We start from the raw sequence: 18,223 nt of genomic DNA on the forward strand, positions 1-18,223 counted from the left end.
GGCTTCTGTACAAATGTGAATTTATGTTATTCCTGTTCTTGTTTTAGGTAAAGAAGATGAATTTCCAAAGAAGCCACTGGGGCAGATTCCATCAGGACCTCTGCCTTCTGTGCTTAACTCCACTCCAATGCTTAATGGACAGAACAGTACTGGGACACAAGCAGCAAGACAAAGGACAGAGAGAAGACCATCCACAGAAGAAGAATCAGAAAGTTCACCAAATAACCGAAAAAGAATTAATTCTGTGGAAAAGAAACCTTCCTTAAAACTGCAAAAGATTCGACCAGCAGAGACACAAAACAGTTTGCCTAAGAATGAGGTGGATACCAGAAAAAAGCCTCAGCCAGCAGAGCAAGACAACTCAAGTCTATACAATAATGCAGCTGCTAATCAGAATTCTAATGCTACTTCCAACACAAGAAGGGAATTTGTACCTAAGTGGAATAAACCATCTGATGTCAAAATAATGGAAAAGACAATGAAACTCACTGCAGAGGTGAAAGGGAGGCCAGTAAACCATTCTGGTTTGGGCCCACCACCAAGTCCTGGAGAAATGCAGCCTTTGAATGTAAAGCAAAAGGTGAGGGTTTTGGATGCTGATGAAGGTAAGCGAGGGTCTAATGCATCTCAGTATGACAATGTTTCAGAGGATGAAACTGAGAATGAGAATGTTGTTGAAGAGATGCTTGAGAGAGCTCATCCACAGAGTCCTAGGCATGTAGCATTTTCTAATAGTCCAAGAAAGCAAATGGAAAAAGCACCAGCTCCATTAAAAATACCCAATAATTACACCTTCACTTCACAACCCAGATCTCCAAAATATGCATCTCAGTCTGATGGTCCATCTCATGGACTGAATGTAAAGCAGCCACTGCCAGGTTATAGTAATCCCCCTACTTACTATGGGAATTCTCCAAAGCATGTTTCCAGTATAGGCAATGCAAGCTCTGCACCTCTGCATCACCACGGGAATCGGCCCAGCCCCTCTGGACGGCCATACGCTCCTTTCATGCCGGTAGATTATTCCCCAAATAAACCGCAGATGAATTCCTATCCTGCCAGTCGCCAAAATGCTCTTCCAGCAGCCCCTGCCCAGACAGAAGTCGCTCCTGTTGATGCCTACACCAGCAACTCGAGGTCCTCCCCAGGTGTCAAGTTCATCATCCCCCCAGCAGATTATTTACCAGAGGAGAGGAAGTGGCCGGACGCCGCCTACGCCTACAGACACGAGCCCTACAGGCAGCCCTGGGGCCAAGAGCTGAACAAAGGCCACTTGGATCATTTCCAGAAATACCAGCATTTTCAGCAAACACCTCTACATGAGCACAGTCTTCCTGCTGTTTCTGTGGATAGTCCAGTGAGATTCAGGACTTCCCCAGCCTTGGAAGAGAATGGCTCCCCACAGTACCAATATGCCAGCGCGTCAGCTCAAGCCCAGCACTACCGGAGCAGAACTGATGGATTGTCTGTGCATCTGACTGTGCGTGAGTCTGTGCATGAGTCTGTGCTTCTCTGAGAATCTGGCTGTGCTTAGTAAAGTGGCAAGAACCAAAACCAGTTGAACAGTACTGTGTTAGTAGTAGTCCTCCTCAGTTCTCTGAAATGTGGATGGTTCGTGTGAGTTCAAAAATAACGACACTTTTTCAGAGATGTTTCAGACTTTGCTTGAAAGCTGGTGGAGTTCTTGGACTTGCATGGAAACTACTGGAAGTGATCTAATGCACACAGACATAGCAATAAGCTCATATCCATCACGTGGTTCATGCTGTCGTCGCTCCTTACATTTTAAATAACTCGTGTTACAATCCTTCTGCCTAAAACCTGTAACACACTGAAAAGTTTTGACTGACATTGTTAATGCACTGTACAGATGTGTGCGTGTGTGCCTGTGTGAGTGTGCACTTACAGTACACAAACTCGTATGGAAAAGAGCTAAAGAGTTTAAATTTAAATGCATTTAAATTTGGGCAAAGCTTGTGAAGTACTTTTATTTCATATTAATTTTTCTTTGTAATTTATTTGAGAAGCCATTCATTTTGAATGGGAATTTCTGTCATTTTTATACAGCTGCCTCAGCATCCCAGTATCTGTTCTGGGCAGGAGAGATGCTTTGGGATTATTAATTTAATCATATGTGAGAGTTAATTTCCTCTCCTTTGACTACTGTTTGTCATTTTCCTCAGCAGGAAGGAGCAGGCAAAAATGTCTCTCTAATCTGGCTAAGAAATGGTGCTTAAATTCAGGGCAGTGTATAGGAGTTTTTGAAGTGCATCAAAAATGGAGAATTTGTACCTTCTCACCCAAATCTACCTTCAGAATGTTGTTCTATATGCAGAAGACTGGAGCACAGTGAGCCTAATTCCAGATACAGAAATGGTGCTGCACCCTTCACTTTTTGCCACGCTGTGCTGTCAGACTCAAGCTGGTTGCAGGGCCAAATCTCACAGGTATCAGAGGGTTGCACAGCTCGTTGACACCTCTGTGAAGTGCACGCAGGAGTTTGAGCTTTGCTCCAAGCTTGACATTCCCTGAGCTGTGTGAGTATGCAGTGTCCCTTGTTGAGTGGATTTTGTTGTGTTTTGCCCTTTTCCCCCCAAATTGTGGTTTCCTGTCTGAGGTGGGGCGTGTGCTGTCAGGCTCACACTGCACGGTGTTCTACACTAAAATGACCCTGACTGTTGCTAACAGGAACCTTAAACTCCTGCTGATGTAAGTAATCCTGATTAGTCTTTGCAGCCTTTTCCCCTTTGTGTTCTCCTTTCTGTTTTGACTGTGAATTGGGGTGGAATTAGAAGCAGGTGGATGGAGTGGCACATGGAGGGTGGAGCTGCAGGATGCTCTGACCTCTCCCCAGGAGCTGAGGCAGAGAGGGGCTCACCTGGAGAGCTCCCTGGAGTGCTGAACAGAGAGATGTCTCTAATACTGAAGTACTAAACATTGGTATCAACACCAGTTGGGAAGGTTGTCCTGTTCCTTCTTGTTTTGTAAGGTTTGTTAACCGAAAACATAGAAATGGATATTATTTTTTTTTCCTTTAAAGAATGAGCTTTAGTGCCTATTATTGCTGCAGGTTGGCTCTGTAAGTTTTAAGGTACAGAAGTAAAACAATTTTTACAAATGGAAGTAACATTTACTTAGTATGTTTCAAAACATTTTTTTGTGTATATAACGTGTCCGATGTAATTTTTAATAACTGGGCAATTTTATATTTTAAAAATTGCAAACTGCAGCGAAGTAACTGTAGCCAAGCACTACACTGAAATCCTAAACTAAAATTGTGAAGATAAATATGACTTGGGCTTACTTTAGTTCTCATTGCTTACAGCAGCTTAGAAATGTATGTATATAATATTGTGGCTAAGTGTAATAATCTCAGTGTTTAATGATGGTTCTGTAATTCATAACAAAGCTGTACAATTTATTTGTGCAAACAACTTGAGGCTCAAAAATATGTATCAGCATTAGTAAATACTGTAGATTTTTATATATAAAATATATACACACTATTTTCTTATTTCATCTGCAACAGTTTTATAACTGTGTATCCTATTTTGATGTGACTGTATTTTTAACATGTTAAAATAATAATAATTAAGCTTATGTTGTTTTGTCTTTCTTCTTAATTATTTGGTTAGCTCCAAACTGGACTTTAGCTATTCTCAGCACAAATAATTGCTTTTCATAAATGAGTCATGTATATATATATGATGTATCCTATTTAATTTGTACATGTTTATTTTTAGACTAAGCAATGTGGATAAAATCTATATAGTGCTTTTGCATTATTGCAGAAGTGGCAAGATTATTGATTATAGTTTATTACACAGGCTAAACCTTCGCCTGTCATTTGCAAAAACTAGGAGCATAAACTGTGATCATTGTTTTCTGGTTTTGTTCTAATAATCTCACCCAATGCCAGTTTAAAAGAGAATTGTTGACATAAGGAATTTGCAAAGTTGCATTGATCAAAGTGCAAAAAAATAGTTTGACTGTGGCTTCTGTCTCTCCCATGTTTGGAGGATGCTATTGAGTTGTTTTTTTAAAAGAAAAGCAACCCAGCCTTGTGTCATCTGATTGTCGTACAAAACACATTTTTATTTTCATTTAACTGGACAAACCAGACTCAGGGCACAGGCAGATTTGAGTCTCATTCATACCAGCAGCAAAACCCACTTGGTGCTGCAGAGGGAAGGGAGACACAGCTGTGCCAGTGCCTTGCTGGTGGAGGGGCTCAGCTCAGTGTCTTGGATTAGATACCTCACAAGAGCTTTGCTGTCACTGCTTTCTTTGATCTGAAAACAGTGGAGAGGTAAGTACCAGCATAAAATATTTGAGACCTTTTTTTTCTTCTATGGTTTAATAATTTTCCAAGATCTCTGCTTTGAGCTGGATAAACTGTAAGTTTCTTGTCCAAGTTAGTTGTCATGGCTTTCCTTGTGTGAGACAAATTCAGCATAGGGATTTGGAGAATTAACACAGAGCAACACAGAGGACTAAGTAAGGAGACATGTCTAACTTCTGTATGGCAAACATTTAGTGAAATTAAACTAATTAGGATTTAAAGGGAAAAGAAAGAGCCTTGAGTGTATGCTGTGGTTGCTTTTCCTTTCATTTGAGTGCTGTGCTAGTTCAGATCTAATGACTTCAGTGTGGTACTGAAGCATTTGGTCTTGTGCAGTACAAATTGTTGTGGCCATGGAAGAAAGGAAGGATGGTATCACTGGTACTTAACCCTTTTGGTGGGTGGGATGTGATGGCAAGATCCAGGTGCTTGCTTACCTGGATAACCAAGTTATGTTGTGCACTCCAAGTGAAGACAGAAGCCATCCCTGCTCCTTCTTCCAGGGAGGATTCTGGCATCAGATTTGGTGATGAATCTGAATCTAAACATTCACTTGCTTGGGCAGCTAAGGAAGAGAATCTGACCTCAGGAAAATTCTTTCCTTTTCTCCAGATCCAGCTGTGCCCAGTCTGTAATGCTTTAGGGAATACAACACAGAGGAAAGAGAAAACGTGTTTAGCCAGAAGTCTGTTAAGGAGAGTGTTCCCTCGTACACCTGCTGATCACTGCCTAAAGCCTTAAAGCATGATATTGTTTGCAGTTGTTTCAAAATTACCAGACTGGAGTGGACAATCCTGTTTTTCTCATGGCCAAGGTGTGTAAATGCCAGTTTCCTCTGTAGTACCTGTCAGCAGCAGGAACCCCCACTATCAGTAAACTTCCAAGGCAAAAAGCCAGAGAGTTTTAGAAATCATGGAGGATGCAGAACAGAAGTACCTTATTGCTAGTCAAAGATACAACATTATAATAAACAGAATAATTCCAAAATTAGATGCAAACAGTAAACAACATTGAAATGTCAAAAGACAGAACAGCCTTCCAGTGTGGGGAAGCAAATCTGAAGCTTCCCTGAGGTACACAGACATTTTCCAGGGAGATTCTTCTCAAGAATCCTATCCTGAATTTCACATCATCCTCAATATGACTTTGAAATGGACTTGCAAATTGCAGACTTTTTTTTTAATCTCCCCCTTGGGTGGCATTACACTGCATGCACAAAGAAGAATACTATTTAAAATATGCCATCAAACGCCCACCATTTCACTTCCAGCAGAGAACATTCCACTTTCCATACTTCAGTGAGAGGAAAATATAATCTTTTTTTTGTAGTCCTTTAAATACTGCATTTTTGTAAAGTTCTGTAAATGTAGCATAGTTACAGTTTAACAGCTACTTAACCAAGTATCATTCAGATGCTTGCTTAGAGATCCTCTTTAGAGGAGCTTTAGATGGCATGAAGCTGCTGCATAATTTGCTGCAGTTTCTCTTTTCTTTTGGGCAATATTAAGACAATCCAAATGCTTTTAGTGGCAGAGTTGCAACGAGGAGATGACTAGGCCAACAACTGAAATTGGAAATATAATTGCAGTCATTTTGGAATAGCCTTTAAATGGTTGCCAAATCCTGGGAAAGACACCATTTTCTGGGTTCTTCGTGCCAAGAGAGCTCCTTCCTGCAGCAGGGAACATGTAGGTGCCTCTCCCGAGTGATTTGATTCCCTCTGCTCACACCAACTGCTTTTCTTTGTGCTTATGGAGTTAATATGTTAGTAGAAAATCAATGGAACTTTTAGAATGAGTGATGAGAAAACAAAGCTATCTTGTTCTGACTTTTCTTCCTTCCTTTTTTTGTTTGTTTGTTTTACTGATTTTATTGTCAGCCTTGTCAAGGTGAGCTGTGTGAGATGTGATTCTTCTGTCTTTCTCTAGTAATGTGCCAACATGTTTTTCAGAGGCTTTGTGATGCCTTTTGCTGCTAGTTCTGCTGTATATCAGAGGTTACTGTTTGCCTCTTCAGCTTTTCTTTTCTGGATTATGTGCAAATTAAGGGAACAAAAATTATATTCTCAGTATTGTAGTTGGTCAGAAATCCTCCAAGAAGGGTAATTCCTGACAGAAAGCAGTTTAATTTGGCAGTTGGTGAAGGACACTGTAAAGTGGAGACTTTTTTAAAAGTCTATGGAATCCAAAGTCCAAGGTTGTTTCTGCTTGGGGTCAAGCACCAAAAACCATATTAGACACAGGCCAAGGAAGAACTTTTTACAAAATGCTGTGTCCTGCCACAGACACATGCCAGCTTGGAGCTATAGCTGCCCTGCCAGTCCAATATGTTTGATTTGGTTAAGTAAATAACCTGTTACCTGGGAATTCTCGGCATTTCTTTTGTCAAATTTTTCTGCTGGAAATGAGGTAAAGAATTGAGGCCTGGGCTGGGAACTGGGGTGCCTGAGCTCCTCTCTTTAATTAGGAGAACTGAAGTTGGCTTTTGGTTCAAACCATCCACTCAATTTTTGTATTTGTAAGTTCAGGAGTATCTTTTAGAATAACTTGTGGTATTGTCCCTTAGGACTTGGGTTTCTCCAATGACAGAAGGTCTGTTAGATCACTTTGTCTAATCTGTGCCTCATTTTAAACTTCCCTGTTCCCATATTTCCCCAAAGAGAGCTCAGATCTGGGAATGACTCCATAGGCAGTAAGTTGATCTTAGTGGTTGATGGTAGATCTCCAGTGCTACCATCAGGTGGGTTGGATGGTATTTTCAGGCACCTTAGTACTCAGCATGAAAACTGGAGTTCTGCAGTACAGGTAAGTGGAAAAGCTTTGCTGGTGCAAGGCTCCCCTTGAACCCAGCAGCAATGTGTGGTTTATAGTAAAACAGCTTTGGAGCAGAAGGGCTGGTGATGCTTAAACATGGTGATGCTTAACTGCCCTAACCTGTGGGAATAGAGGTCAGTGCTGTGGTGGTAGAGTTTGTAAAGCTTGTTCCTGGAAACATTGGGGTTTTGTTCCTCTGAAATTTCACAGGGAAGGAAACCACAAGGATTATCAAGTCCAGCTCCTGGCCCTGCACAGGACACCCCAAGAGTCACACCCTGTGCCTGAGAGCATTGTCCAAGCACTTGAACTCTGCCAGGCTCAGTGCTGTGACCACTGCCCTGGGGAGCCTGGTGCAGTGTCCAACCACCCTATGGGTGAAAAACCTGTTCTAGTAACCAACCTAAACCTCCCCTGGCACAACTTCAGGACATTCATTCCCTGTCACTGTCACCACAGGGCAGAGATCAGTGCCTCCCCCTCCTCTTCCCCTCACAAGGAGGCTGTAACTGCAATGTGGTCTCTGCTCATTTTCCTCCAGGCTGAACAGACCAAGTGCCCTCAGCTGCTCCTCATGTGGCCGCCAGACCCTTCACCATTCTTATTACTCTCCTTTGGACACTGTCTAATAGTTTAATATCTCACATTGTGGTGCCCAGAACTGCACACGGCCCTCAAGGTCAGCAGTGTCCTGGCTGAAACACATCATGGAGAACCCGTGCTCTCAGAGGAGGAGGAGTTGGTCCATTCTGGGACTCAGCAGTATCAAATTCCTGGACACAAGCCCCATGAAGGTAACCTAGAACCAACTGGGTATCATGTTTATATTAAAGTGGTTTTAGAACAGTCCTCTTGGTCTCAGTGTTCCTTAGAGACAGCTCACCCAATCACCCTTTCAATCTCCAAGGAAAGTGACTGTGTTGAAAGATATTTCTTTGATGTCATTTGTTCAGACTGTGTCTGGAGCTCCTGAAATCCTTCAGAGTGCTCTCCCTTTTTTGTTCCCCAGGTTTTATTGTGTCAGGTTTTTTCCATCTGAGTTTTTTCAATTCCAGTAGAGATGTCCACCTGTTTGCTTCTCCAGTGAATGAATTTTCTTTCAATTCTTGTGTCAGCCTGTCATGAGCTTCATGCTTGGTGTCAATTCATTGCATTCTCCAATCTTTCTCAAAGTCTGTCTTCGATTTGCAGTGCTGTCACTTTGCCTTGGAGAAAACACTGAAAAAGGGACAAAGTGCATTATTTGGAGAAGATAAATCAGAAATTATGAGTGTAAAAGCCACTTTAGAAAGGTCTGTCTGGTGGTTGTGCTGTGAGCAGCACCTGTATCATCATAAGTGATAGAGGTGCTTATTTGTTACCCTGTTAATTGGAAGGGCTGGGATGATCAGTGGCTTTGCTGAGCTCTTTTCCCCAGTGATATCTGGCTTGTGTGGGAGGTTGTGTCCATGATTTGACAATTTGATGCTGGTCAGCACAAAGGAGCAAGCCAGCCTTTCTGGATGGCTGAGCACAGAATTCTCTGTAAATATTTCATCACATATAGTGAATAAAGAAGGAATGGTCTCTCCTTGCCATGGAATGAGTATTCCCACAGCTACAGAAAGCAATTTGCAGCTGCTGAAGTCATACAGAGCTGTACCCCAACTTTTTTGAGGCGGTATATTGTGATTTTGCTGTGGAATGTGTAAAAGTGCAGCACTTACCCCTGTGTGCCTTTTGCCATGCAGTTGTGCATCCAGGTGGGCTGTGTCCATCCTGCCTGTTCCCATTGCCTTCCTGGTGAGCTCAGTTTCTGTTGGGCACACCAAGTCTGACAGGGAAAGAAATTATCCCCTTGTGTGCTCTAAGTATTCCTGGCTCCTCCTGGGTGCTGGTTGTGGGGTTTATTTATTTTGAGCCAAAGCTTTAGCATATATTCAGTTTCCACATCTCCCGGTCTTCCCTGCTCTGTCCAAATTTTGCCAAATACTAAAGGAGAGGGAGAAAATAATGAATTCTGGAATTAAGCATCTGTGGACTTGACCTGCTGGAAATTGTGCAGCTCTGTCTGCTCCCCACAGAGAAAAGTTCTGGTAGCCGAACTTCAGAAAGGAACAAAATAGTTTTGCTCTTTAAATGCCATTATAAAACCCCATGATTTCAGGGGCTGGGTGGGGTGTCACGCTGGGCACACATCTATCATTGTAAATGTTATGTCTGAAAGGCTTTGAAATGCTTTCAGAACGTGTGATTTTGGGCACATAAGCAGATCACTTTTATTATAACCTTCATGTTGCACTCAATAGGGTTGGTCAGGTGATGTTTTTCCCTGTTCATTTAAGTGGTTTCTTACAGAGGCCTTTGAGTTCCAGAATAATGTTCTGTGCAACCCTGATAATTACTTTCTTATTAACTGGAAGGCCAGACTCCCCTGTCTACCACCCCTTTTAGAAGTGAATCATGTTCTGATATTAAAATGACCCTAAGCTGAGATCTCAAGTTTCCTTTCCAGCTGGACTAATGGGGCTTGTAGGAGGGAAGGAAAACTTCCATGACTGCTAATTATCCTTGGTTTGGATTAATAAAGGAAAATTACTGAACCACCCATCCAAAGATGGAGAGTTAGCTTACCTTTGAAAAGACCTGCCAGCTACTAACAAGGTAGTTACACTGGATTTGCCTTTTTCAAAGATACCTTGGGTGTATCCCCTGAGCACCGGAGGCAGGAGGGTTCATCCTTGTGGGCACTGTTTGCTGCAAGGGCTCAGCACAGTCTTGGCTGGCACGTTGGCCACCTCAGTAGATGCCCTGGGGGCTAAACCAAGGACTGTGTTTCCATCTACGAGCATGTCCTGTGGAGGCCACTGGGGGTTTATAAGTAATTTTTAAGGGGTTTATCTTCAGAAAAGGAAGGTGAGCTGTCTGAAGTTCTCTCTTTTCTCTTTAAGCAATACAGTAGGAGTGAATTGCTGTGGGGTTGGAATTGTTTCCAGCTGTAAGAGCAAACAGTGCTCAGACAGTGCTGAAGGAGCGCCTTCCATGATGGTGTTCCTGTAAGAGAATTGCATTTAATTATTTTAAGTTATTGAAGCAGGCCAAAGGGTTGTGTCTCACCTTTCAAGTGACTTAGTACCCACCATTCTTCATGTATGAAGAGGAGTCAATGTCCATATCACTGAGGAAGGAAGTAAGAACTGTCTTTATATCCTTGGCATCTAACAGATGATCAGTTTTACCATCAGCATATCTGAGCTACTTTATAAAACCTCCCCAGCCTGCATTTCTGTCTGACACTTCGTTGATAGTGTTGTTTATACGAAAAACCTGCAGCCCTTTTATTTTTAACTCCTGTGTTAATGATGGGGATGCTTAGGGAGAAATTCCCTCTTTGCTTTTTTGCCTTTGCTGTGAAAAAATAATAAATGCTTGTCAGCCTAACAAGATGTAAAGTGCCTCCCCTGCTCTGCAACATTTAATTCCTGAGGTGTCTTTGTAGCTGCACTTTGTTTTGCTGAACAGAATTTCTCAAATACTTCCTATCACTTGTGATAAGCCTAGTCTGACCTTTTGGACTAATTTTGTGGTTCAGGGCATTGTTTTTCAGTCACTGCCTGCTTCCTTTCTCTCCCAGCTAGGAGCTGAACAGACCTAGAGGATGCTGGTGGTGCTTTGAGGTGGGTATACCTGAACCTCTCACTGCAGAGAGCTAACAAAAGAAAATGAAAATGGCTCTTTGAATTCAAAAAGCTTTATTAGAATGTCAGCTAGAATACTTAATTATCTTTATTAGAATTCAAAGCTATGAAGAACATTCTTAAATATTTAATTAAATATTTGAGCACTCTCTGCCATTGTCCATTAAGTGCAGATCTTCTCTTTTCTGCCCTTGTCCTATGCAGATCTTTTCTTCCAACTCTTAAGTCAACCCAAACATGTTTTTGGGGACTATTGCAAGCTCTGAGCTGCCCCTCTCATCCACAGAGAGTTGTCCCCATGGGATGTTCACTCCCTGCCCCTCTGCTGAGAAACCTCCTGGCACAGAACCACAGCAAAGGCTGGGGCAGATTTGGATGGGTCTTGCCTGGTCCTGCCCAGCCTTCCCTGCTTCTTGTTCGCAGCTGGAGAGTCCCTCCTGTCCTCAAGGGGAAAAATTCCACGGCAGATCAGTCCTCCAAGACTGTAAATAAATAAAAAGTGCATGAGCCCACTGAGCTCAGCAGAGCTGGGATATTTCTGTGTGAGAGAATTTTCCATAAGCAAAGTGAAAACTCCATCAGTCTTTGCATGTTTGGTGCCTGAGATTAAAAATTTTGGGTAGATCTTCATAACTGTTATTGATACATTTCATACAGTGCAGTGCAGGGTTGGCACTGTACAAACAGCTCTTCCTGTGCCTGATTTCCATTTTTCTTTTAAATTACGTTTCTTTAATCTTTAATTTCACTCAGTATTTGGGTTTTTCTTTTTTTCATACACCGATGTGGGATGGTGCTTTTATCTCTTCTCAGAAGTACTGAAGTTGGTTCTCTCTGAGTTTCTCTGTAGGATACCAAACATTTTCCTCTCTTCAGTACAGATGAACCTGTTGCTCTGGAATACATTTATTAATTCACATTGAAAAACTTTTTTTTTTGTTATTTTAATGGGAGTCTTGTCTGTAAAGATGTTGTTTAAAAGCTTGTGTTTGAAATGAGATTTTTATTGTAACTGCTCCAAGAGGACCCTCATAGCCTTGACATCTGAAGTCTTCCAGAAGAAGCTAAGTGGGCTCTGTGTTTGAAGTGGCAGCACAATGCAAAGATGTAGCAGGAGGGAAATGTAATGTATTAATTCTAACAAACCTCAAGAAACTTATAATATCTATGAAAGTTCTTCACATCTTTTGTTCAGAGGTGTCAGATACAAAGAATGTTGAAATCAAGGACAAAGATGCCACAAAGGCTTGTGAGAGATGGAGGACCCAGACCTCTTTATGAGAGTGAGACAACTTCTCTTGGGCTTCTTTCAGAGAAATAACAATAACAATAATAAAAAGCCACTCAGCAACATCTCTGAGCACAAAGGCTGAACAAGTGTCTGTCCTGTGAGACTGCAATGATTTATTTAATAGGTAATTAAACCTAGTCAAGGACAGTTGTCATAGAGGTACAATCTGTGTTTGTGACTTTGGTTGTCGGCTCAGGTCATCACTTGTCCCTAGACAGGCAGGATCAGGCTGTGAGTGCCCATTGTATTTAGAGAGAAATCATTGACCTGCCTTGCCTGTGAGTTTGGGCTGTTTTAGCAATATTTGATGTGGGTTTTATGAGTTGCAGAAACTTTCAGGAATACATCTATTATTTGGCCATAAAAATGGGAACAAATCAAGGGAACTTAGACATCTTCCTGTTCTCTGCTTCTAGCTGACTCATCTTAAAACTTAGAGCTGAGGAGCCTAAATATTGTCTAGAAAAATAAATTTCCAGAGTAGATAGTGGATTTACAAAAGCACTGACTTCCAAAGAGCATTTGCTTTCTTGTCTTTGCAAACTATTGAGAATTTAACTGCTGCTATTCGACTGGTGACTGTGTTACATATCACAGGTCTCTACAGGTTTTTTATTATTTTTTAATGCCATATGCAAATACTTTGGCTCAGTAAGTGTGTTAATATGAAGCACCCATGAAACAAAGCTTTTCTTCCCAAGCAAAGATCAGTTGAATCAAGACCACTGTGACAGACAAGAATTCATAATGCTTTGACTTCCAGTTCTTTGTTGAAATCTTCCTGATTCCCAGAAGGATTTCTTTGTGTTTAGTTATGTTTGAATCAATTTGCCTGTATTGTGATCCTTCAAAAAAACCCAAACCCCAAAGTCAAAACAACAACAAAAAAAACCCCACCCCCAAACCCAGCTTCTTTTGTAAAACTAATTTCTTATCTGTTTGTCATCTGCTTGTCTGCTATCTTATCTGTTTGTCATCTACAGAAATTTTTACATGAGCATCTAGAACATTGATAAAATATTAAATAATATTGAGCCAAGAGTTCTTCCCTGGGGAAATCTGCTGGTAAAAGCCCCACCAATTCCTGTCTCCCACTAATGCAATTACATGAAGTTGCCTTTTGATATCAGTGTTTACAATTTTAACATTAATGTCCAACAATAAAGCTGTACCTGACACTTGGGATTTCTTTGTTTCAAGTTGCCTTCTTTATTATGCTGAATTCTTGAAGTTTATAAAGTTTTCATTGAATTTTGTACTCTCCATTATTACTTGTCTGTATTTTCAACCCGAATGAAACTCTTTGCCATTTCCTGCTCTGCTTTTCAATCTTTTTTTCTTTTCTTTTTTTTTTTTTTTTGAAGTAGTTGTACTTTAACTACATGTATTTTTTGCAGATCACAACTTTTTACGTGTCTGCTTGGTTTGGTTTTTTTTTTTGCTGTCAGGTGAAAGAGCTTTATTTTTTCCCCAGAAACTCTATTTTGTTAGGTAGCCACAGGCCATGTCCAGCACTGCTTGTTCCTGACAGATTAGCTTTCCTTTCCCTACATTATACAGTGATTTTTGTAGAATAGTTCACTCTGTTGTCTCACCACATGTGGTTGTGTGCTCAGATGTCAGTGTTTTACTGATCATAACCCTGAGTATTCAAAGACCTCAGAGTCTGGGTCAGAATATCTTGGAGGACTGAGCCATAGGGTGGGCACTTGCCCATGAGGAGCTGAATTAAAACCTGGTAATGATTTTGAGAGGGAAACAGCATTAAATACATTTCCTGTGCACTTGGTGTCTTTTCTGGCTGGTAGAGATATATAGAGATACTACAGATGAAATATAAGGGAAAAAATATCTATTTCTTTACCTATTCCAGGTGTAAATATTTTAAAGACAGTAGTCATGTGTATGGCTCAGCTAGCATTTATCTGGAAGGAATGTTTTGCATAAAATTTTGCATAATAATTATTTACACCCTTCTCCAGAGCTGGGAATCCAGCTGCACCTGTCATTGGAATGCACAGACAGTGTTAACAATGCTTGTGCCAGGATGATTTTGTTACCCTCCTCATATTGCCAGAGGATTTATTATCCTTTACAGCCAATACTTCATGGACTTGTGTTATGAATGTTTGTTGTTTAGAATTTGTCACTGAGGAAAGGCCAATTCCAGACGTGGTGCTCTAGATTTGTGATGTCGTGCAAAGCCCAAGCTATTTTTCGTAATTATTAATATTGCTTTGGTGACAGTCCAAAGGTGAGTTGTATCTGCTCATCTCCAAATGACCCTGTGAAGATGAGCAACATTTGTAATGATTTTGGTCAGTGGCTTCTTAGCTGCTCTAAGTAATTTCAGAGCCCAGCCAAGGGATTTAGGTTTCCATAAGCAGATCCCACCCGCGGAAACTGTCTGAGCTTGAGGGATCTGCAAGAACTGGCTGTTCCACCAGTGTGTCCAGAGCTTCCAGCACAGGAATCAGTACAGCTTGTCTGTGGACTGGGAAGACACCCCAGGTGGTGACATATAAAAAGGACACAGAGCATTCCCTTTCTTTCAGAACATCTCTCTCTCATGCTGGCACTGGGTGATGCATTTTAAAGAGGTTGGGCGATTTTGGTCAGAAGTTTTTCTGAAATAATTCTGTTGAATATATTTCACTGGATGAATTAAAACAAAAGCCCAAAAAACAACCAGAAAAAGCAAACCAATACTTTTCTTTTTTTTTTATATGAACTTTAAAAATTTCTTTTGTTCAGAGTTACTGAAGGATCTGGATTTGCTTTTTTGGGTGAGGGAGGGGGCAGAGGACATGGGCACAGACACATGAATGGAGGATTTTAATTTTTAACACTAACCTTAAATATTACCAAGCTCAATCAAACCTTCTCAATGGAGATTGCAGAATTGAAATAGGTTTTAAACCTGCAGCTGAGCAGGCTTCACCTTTGCCGATGGGAACAGCTGTGGTTTGCTCCTGCACCTAAATGAACTCTGAAAAGTAAATATTTCCATGGGGCAGTCCAAACAAAGGGGTTTTTTGGGGGGAACAGAACTTGTTTGGGTGCTCTTTACAGAAGGCTGGGTGATGATTTAGCTTCTGGGATACAAAACCTTTAGGAACTGATAGCACCCATCCCTGGGGAACAGACTGTGGGGGCTGATTGACCTCTGCACACACATCACCTGCTCACTGTGGCACTCGTCTGGGAGCAGCTGACAGCACCATTCCCAGAGCTCCTGAAGGCTTGAGCAGATGGAGAATCTGTAGCATTTGTGGCACAAGAAGAAAAGCAAGTGTTGCTGTAGGTCTAACAGTGGGAAACACACCTGGAGTACTCCCAGTATCCCAGGGATGTCCTGTATGAATTAATGGGAGGTTGAAGGAATACCGTGTGAGTGAGGAAGAATTGGCTGCTTTGGAGGTTACAAAAAATTTTAAAGCTTCATCCTACTACCCCAAACTCCTGGAATTTCCTGTCCTGCAGGAGAAAGTCCTGGGAAGAATATGCTCGAATACTGCCAAGGTAGGGGAAGCCACCTGGGCACTTTCTTCAGGATCCATCCCTGGGGACAAGCCACACAGGGCAGCAACGTGAGTCCTCTCCTGTGCCAGCAGAACGATGGAGGAGGAGGAAAAAGACTCTTCTGGCTTTCCATGGGGAGGAGCAGGAGTGTTTGTAGTGTGTGTGCTGAGGCACACAGCAAACCTGGAGCTGTGCTGGGAGCCACAAGCTGCTCCCAAGGCTGCTTTGGGAAAACATCTTCCCAGCAAGCACAACCACTCAGTGCTCCATCAGGAGCTAGAGGAAAGCTGGAGGACATGCAGCATCCAAACCACCTGCCCAACAAGCAGAAGGAAGAATCTTGCAGCAGATGTGATAGACAGCCCAGGGAAGGGAGAAGCTGTGATTGCCCTGACCCATTTGGGGTTTTTTCAGAGCTTTGAGAGGATTTTCCTTTGAAGACATTCACCCAAATGTTTATATTTTCTGTCATCTCATGTTTCTGCTTATGATTATTGACAGCAGCTCAAGGGTGACTTCAGCAAGACCCCTGGGTCTGTGGTCACTTCCCTCAGGAGCTGTTCCTGCTCCTGGAGGCAGTTTTATGGTTCTTGGGGAGCTCAGCTCTCTCCTCCAGAGCAGCCCACAGGGGCCCAGGTGCTCTCTGCTCCTGCTCTGCCAGCAGGGATTTCAGGAGATGGGATTTTTCCCTGGTGAAATGGATCGACTACGTTTGACATTTAAATTGTCATGCAGAATTAACCTGCCACTGAGATAACAGGAGGAGGACAGAGCAGCTTTCTCTTCCAGCTATTCCCCCCTTCCCAGATTTTCCTCCAGAGACTTCAGTTTCTCCTCTGTATCCTTCTCCCTGTCCAACTTTGCATCAAGCCAGACCAAAGAGCAGCAATTCCTATATGAACATTCAATTAGTCCCATATTTAAATCTTGTCACTGTGACCTAGTGAATTATGCAAGGGGCTGGATACCAGAAATCAATTGAGCTCTAATTCCCAGCCCTGGCACCGGATCTCTCAGCATATTGCTACAGGCAAGTTATTTCAGCACATTTTCTCTCTCCATTTCTTCCCCATAAATTGCACATGTTAACATTAGGTGATGCAGCAGCATCACAGATGTACTGAGATATTTGAGTAGAGGAATTACAGCAGCACACACATCCCACTCTTACATTGTGGGCCCAGGTCTTTGCATCAGATGTTTATTTAAAAATGCATCCACAGCAAAACATTTGCCAAACAAAGGAAGATTCAGGCTTTGTCTAACTTCTATTAAAGATACAAGGTCTGGGGAAAATCTTTCAAATTATTATCATATGAAAGACAGTTTAAGATGAAGAGGAGGTTACAAGAGAATAAAATACTCAGTGTTTTCTATCCCAAAATGCTAAGTTATCACTTACAAGCAGTCCAGCACAATGGCAATTCAGAACCATGGGGGTCCTTATCTCCCATGGCTCATGCAGAAATTATTGCAAATGTTGTTATCAAGAACAGGCTGAATCCAGTGGGAGAGGCTGCATCAGTGAGAAGGGTGCCATCACATGCAGGGCCTTAGGGGGTTTTTAAAGTTTTTTTCCACCTTGATGAAATGTTTTTAAGAATGTCTTTGTAAAAAGCCAGCACCAACTCTACAGTGCTCTTCAGCGAAGAATTTGTAATGCAAGCAAATGTAAGTATGATAGAGAAAAGGAAGTATTAGAGCAGTTTACAAGCCTTTCATGTTGGTTTCTTAGAAACATGAGGTGAGTGCTTTGTCTCCCATTGCTCTCTGTTGCTCCCAGCCTGGTCCTTCCCATCACACTGCACTCACAAGTTAATCTCTGCACTTTGCAGTTGTTATCCACTAATGGAGGAACACAAGTGACTTGTGGCAGAAACCTAAATGTTATTTATATAAAAAACTACCGGAAAATATCTACTTGTGATCAGCGTTTCCTGAATGGTTTAAAATGTCATCTGAGACAAAGTTCTGTTCAGCTGTTCTCCAGTGTGGTATTTTCATGGTGCAGAATTTCTGAGGCGTGGGAGAGCCAAAATGTGAACTCATGGAAGGCAAAGACTTTAAGCTGCTTAGGTGGCTGCATGAAATATCCTGAAAAAAACACAGGGCAAGGAGGGAGGAATAAATTATGTGGTTTAACTGTCCTTAATTTCAATTAAATATGGTAGCAGTGAAATTTGGAATGTATTTATCCTGATAATCTCCCTCTAATGAAGCATCCTTGGTGTGGCTTCCAGGGATCCAAGTTCACTGTCCACATTGCTGAAACCTCTCTGTGTCACACAGACCTTATCTGAAATCAGCAGTTTATTCGTGGCTTCAACAACTTTTGGCCACTTTTTGCCATCTTAATGCTGCCTTGGAGAAGTCAAGCTGTTTGTACATCCTTTCCCTCCAGCCCTTAGAGGAAACTTTAATATGAATGTAAAGTCCTTTGCTGTGAGGTGATTCATTGGGTAGGATATGTAATGGTCTCCTTGGTCTCTGAATGTTTCAGCCAACTGATAAATAATCAAGAACCTTGAATATTCCTTTCTGTCTGTCTGTCTCCTCAGAGTGCTTTGTTTGATTCTCA

The 18,223-nt window shown here is 41.8% G+C and overlaps 1 protein-coding gene across 1 annotated transcript in view; it reads left to right on the forward strand.

Moving 5' to 3' along the window:
* Positions 1-3,590, forward strand: part of USP6NL (USP6 N-terminal like) — a 62,336-nt gene extending 58,746 nt beyond the window's left edge. Inside the window, exon 14 of the mRNA XM_058805968.1 lies at positions 48-3,590. Within this exon, the coding sequence (XP_058661951.1) occupies positions 48-1,516 (1,469 nt within the window). The 3' untranslated portion in view covers positions 1,517-3,590. The remainder of the gene's footprint in view (positions 1-47) is intronic.
* Positions 3,591-18,223: the final 14,633 nt, after the last annotated feature.

This window comes from Ammospiza caudacuta, chromosome 5 (genome assembly GCF_027887145.1).
Source record: "Ammospiza caudacuta isolate bAmmCau1 chromosome 5, bAmmCau1.pri, whole genome shotgun sequence".
NCBI classification, from domain to species: domain Eukaryota; kingdom Metazoa; phylum Chordata; class Aves; order Passeriformes; family Passerellidae; genus Ammospiza; species Ammospiza caudacuta.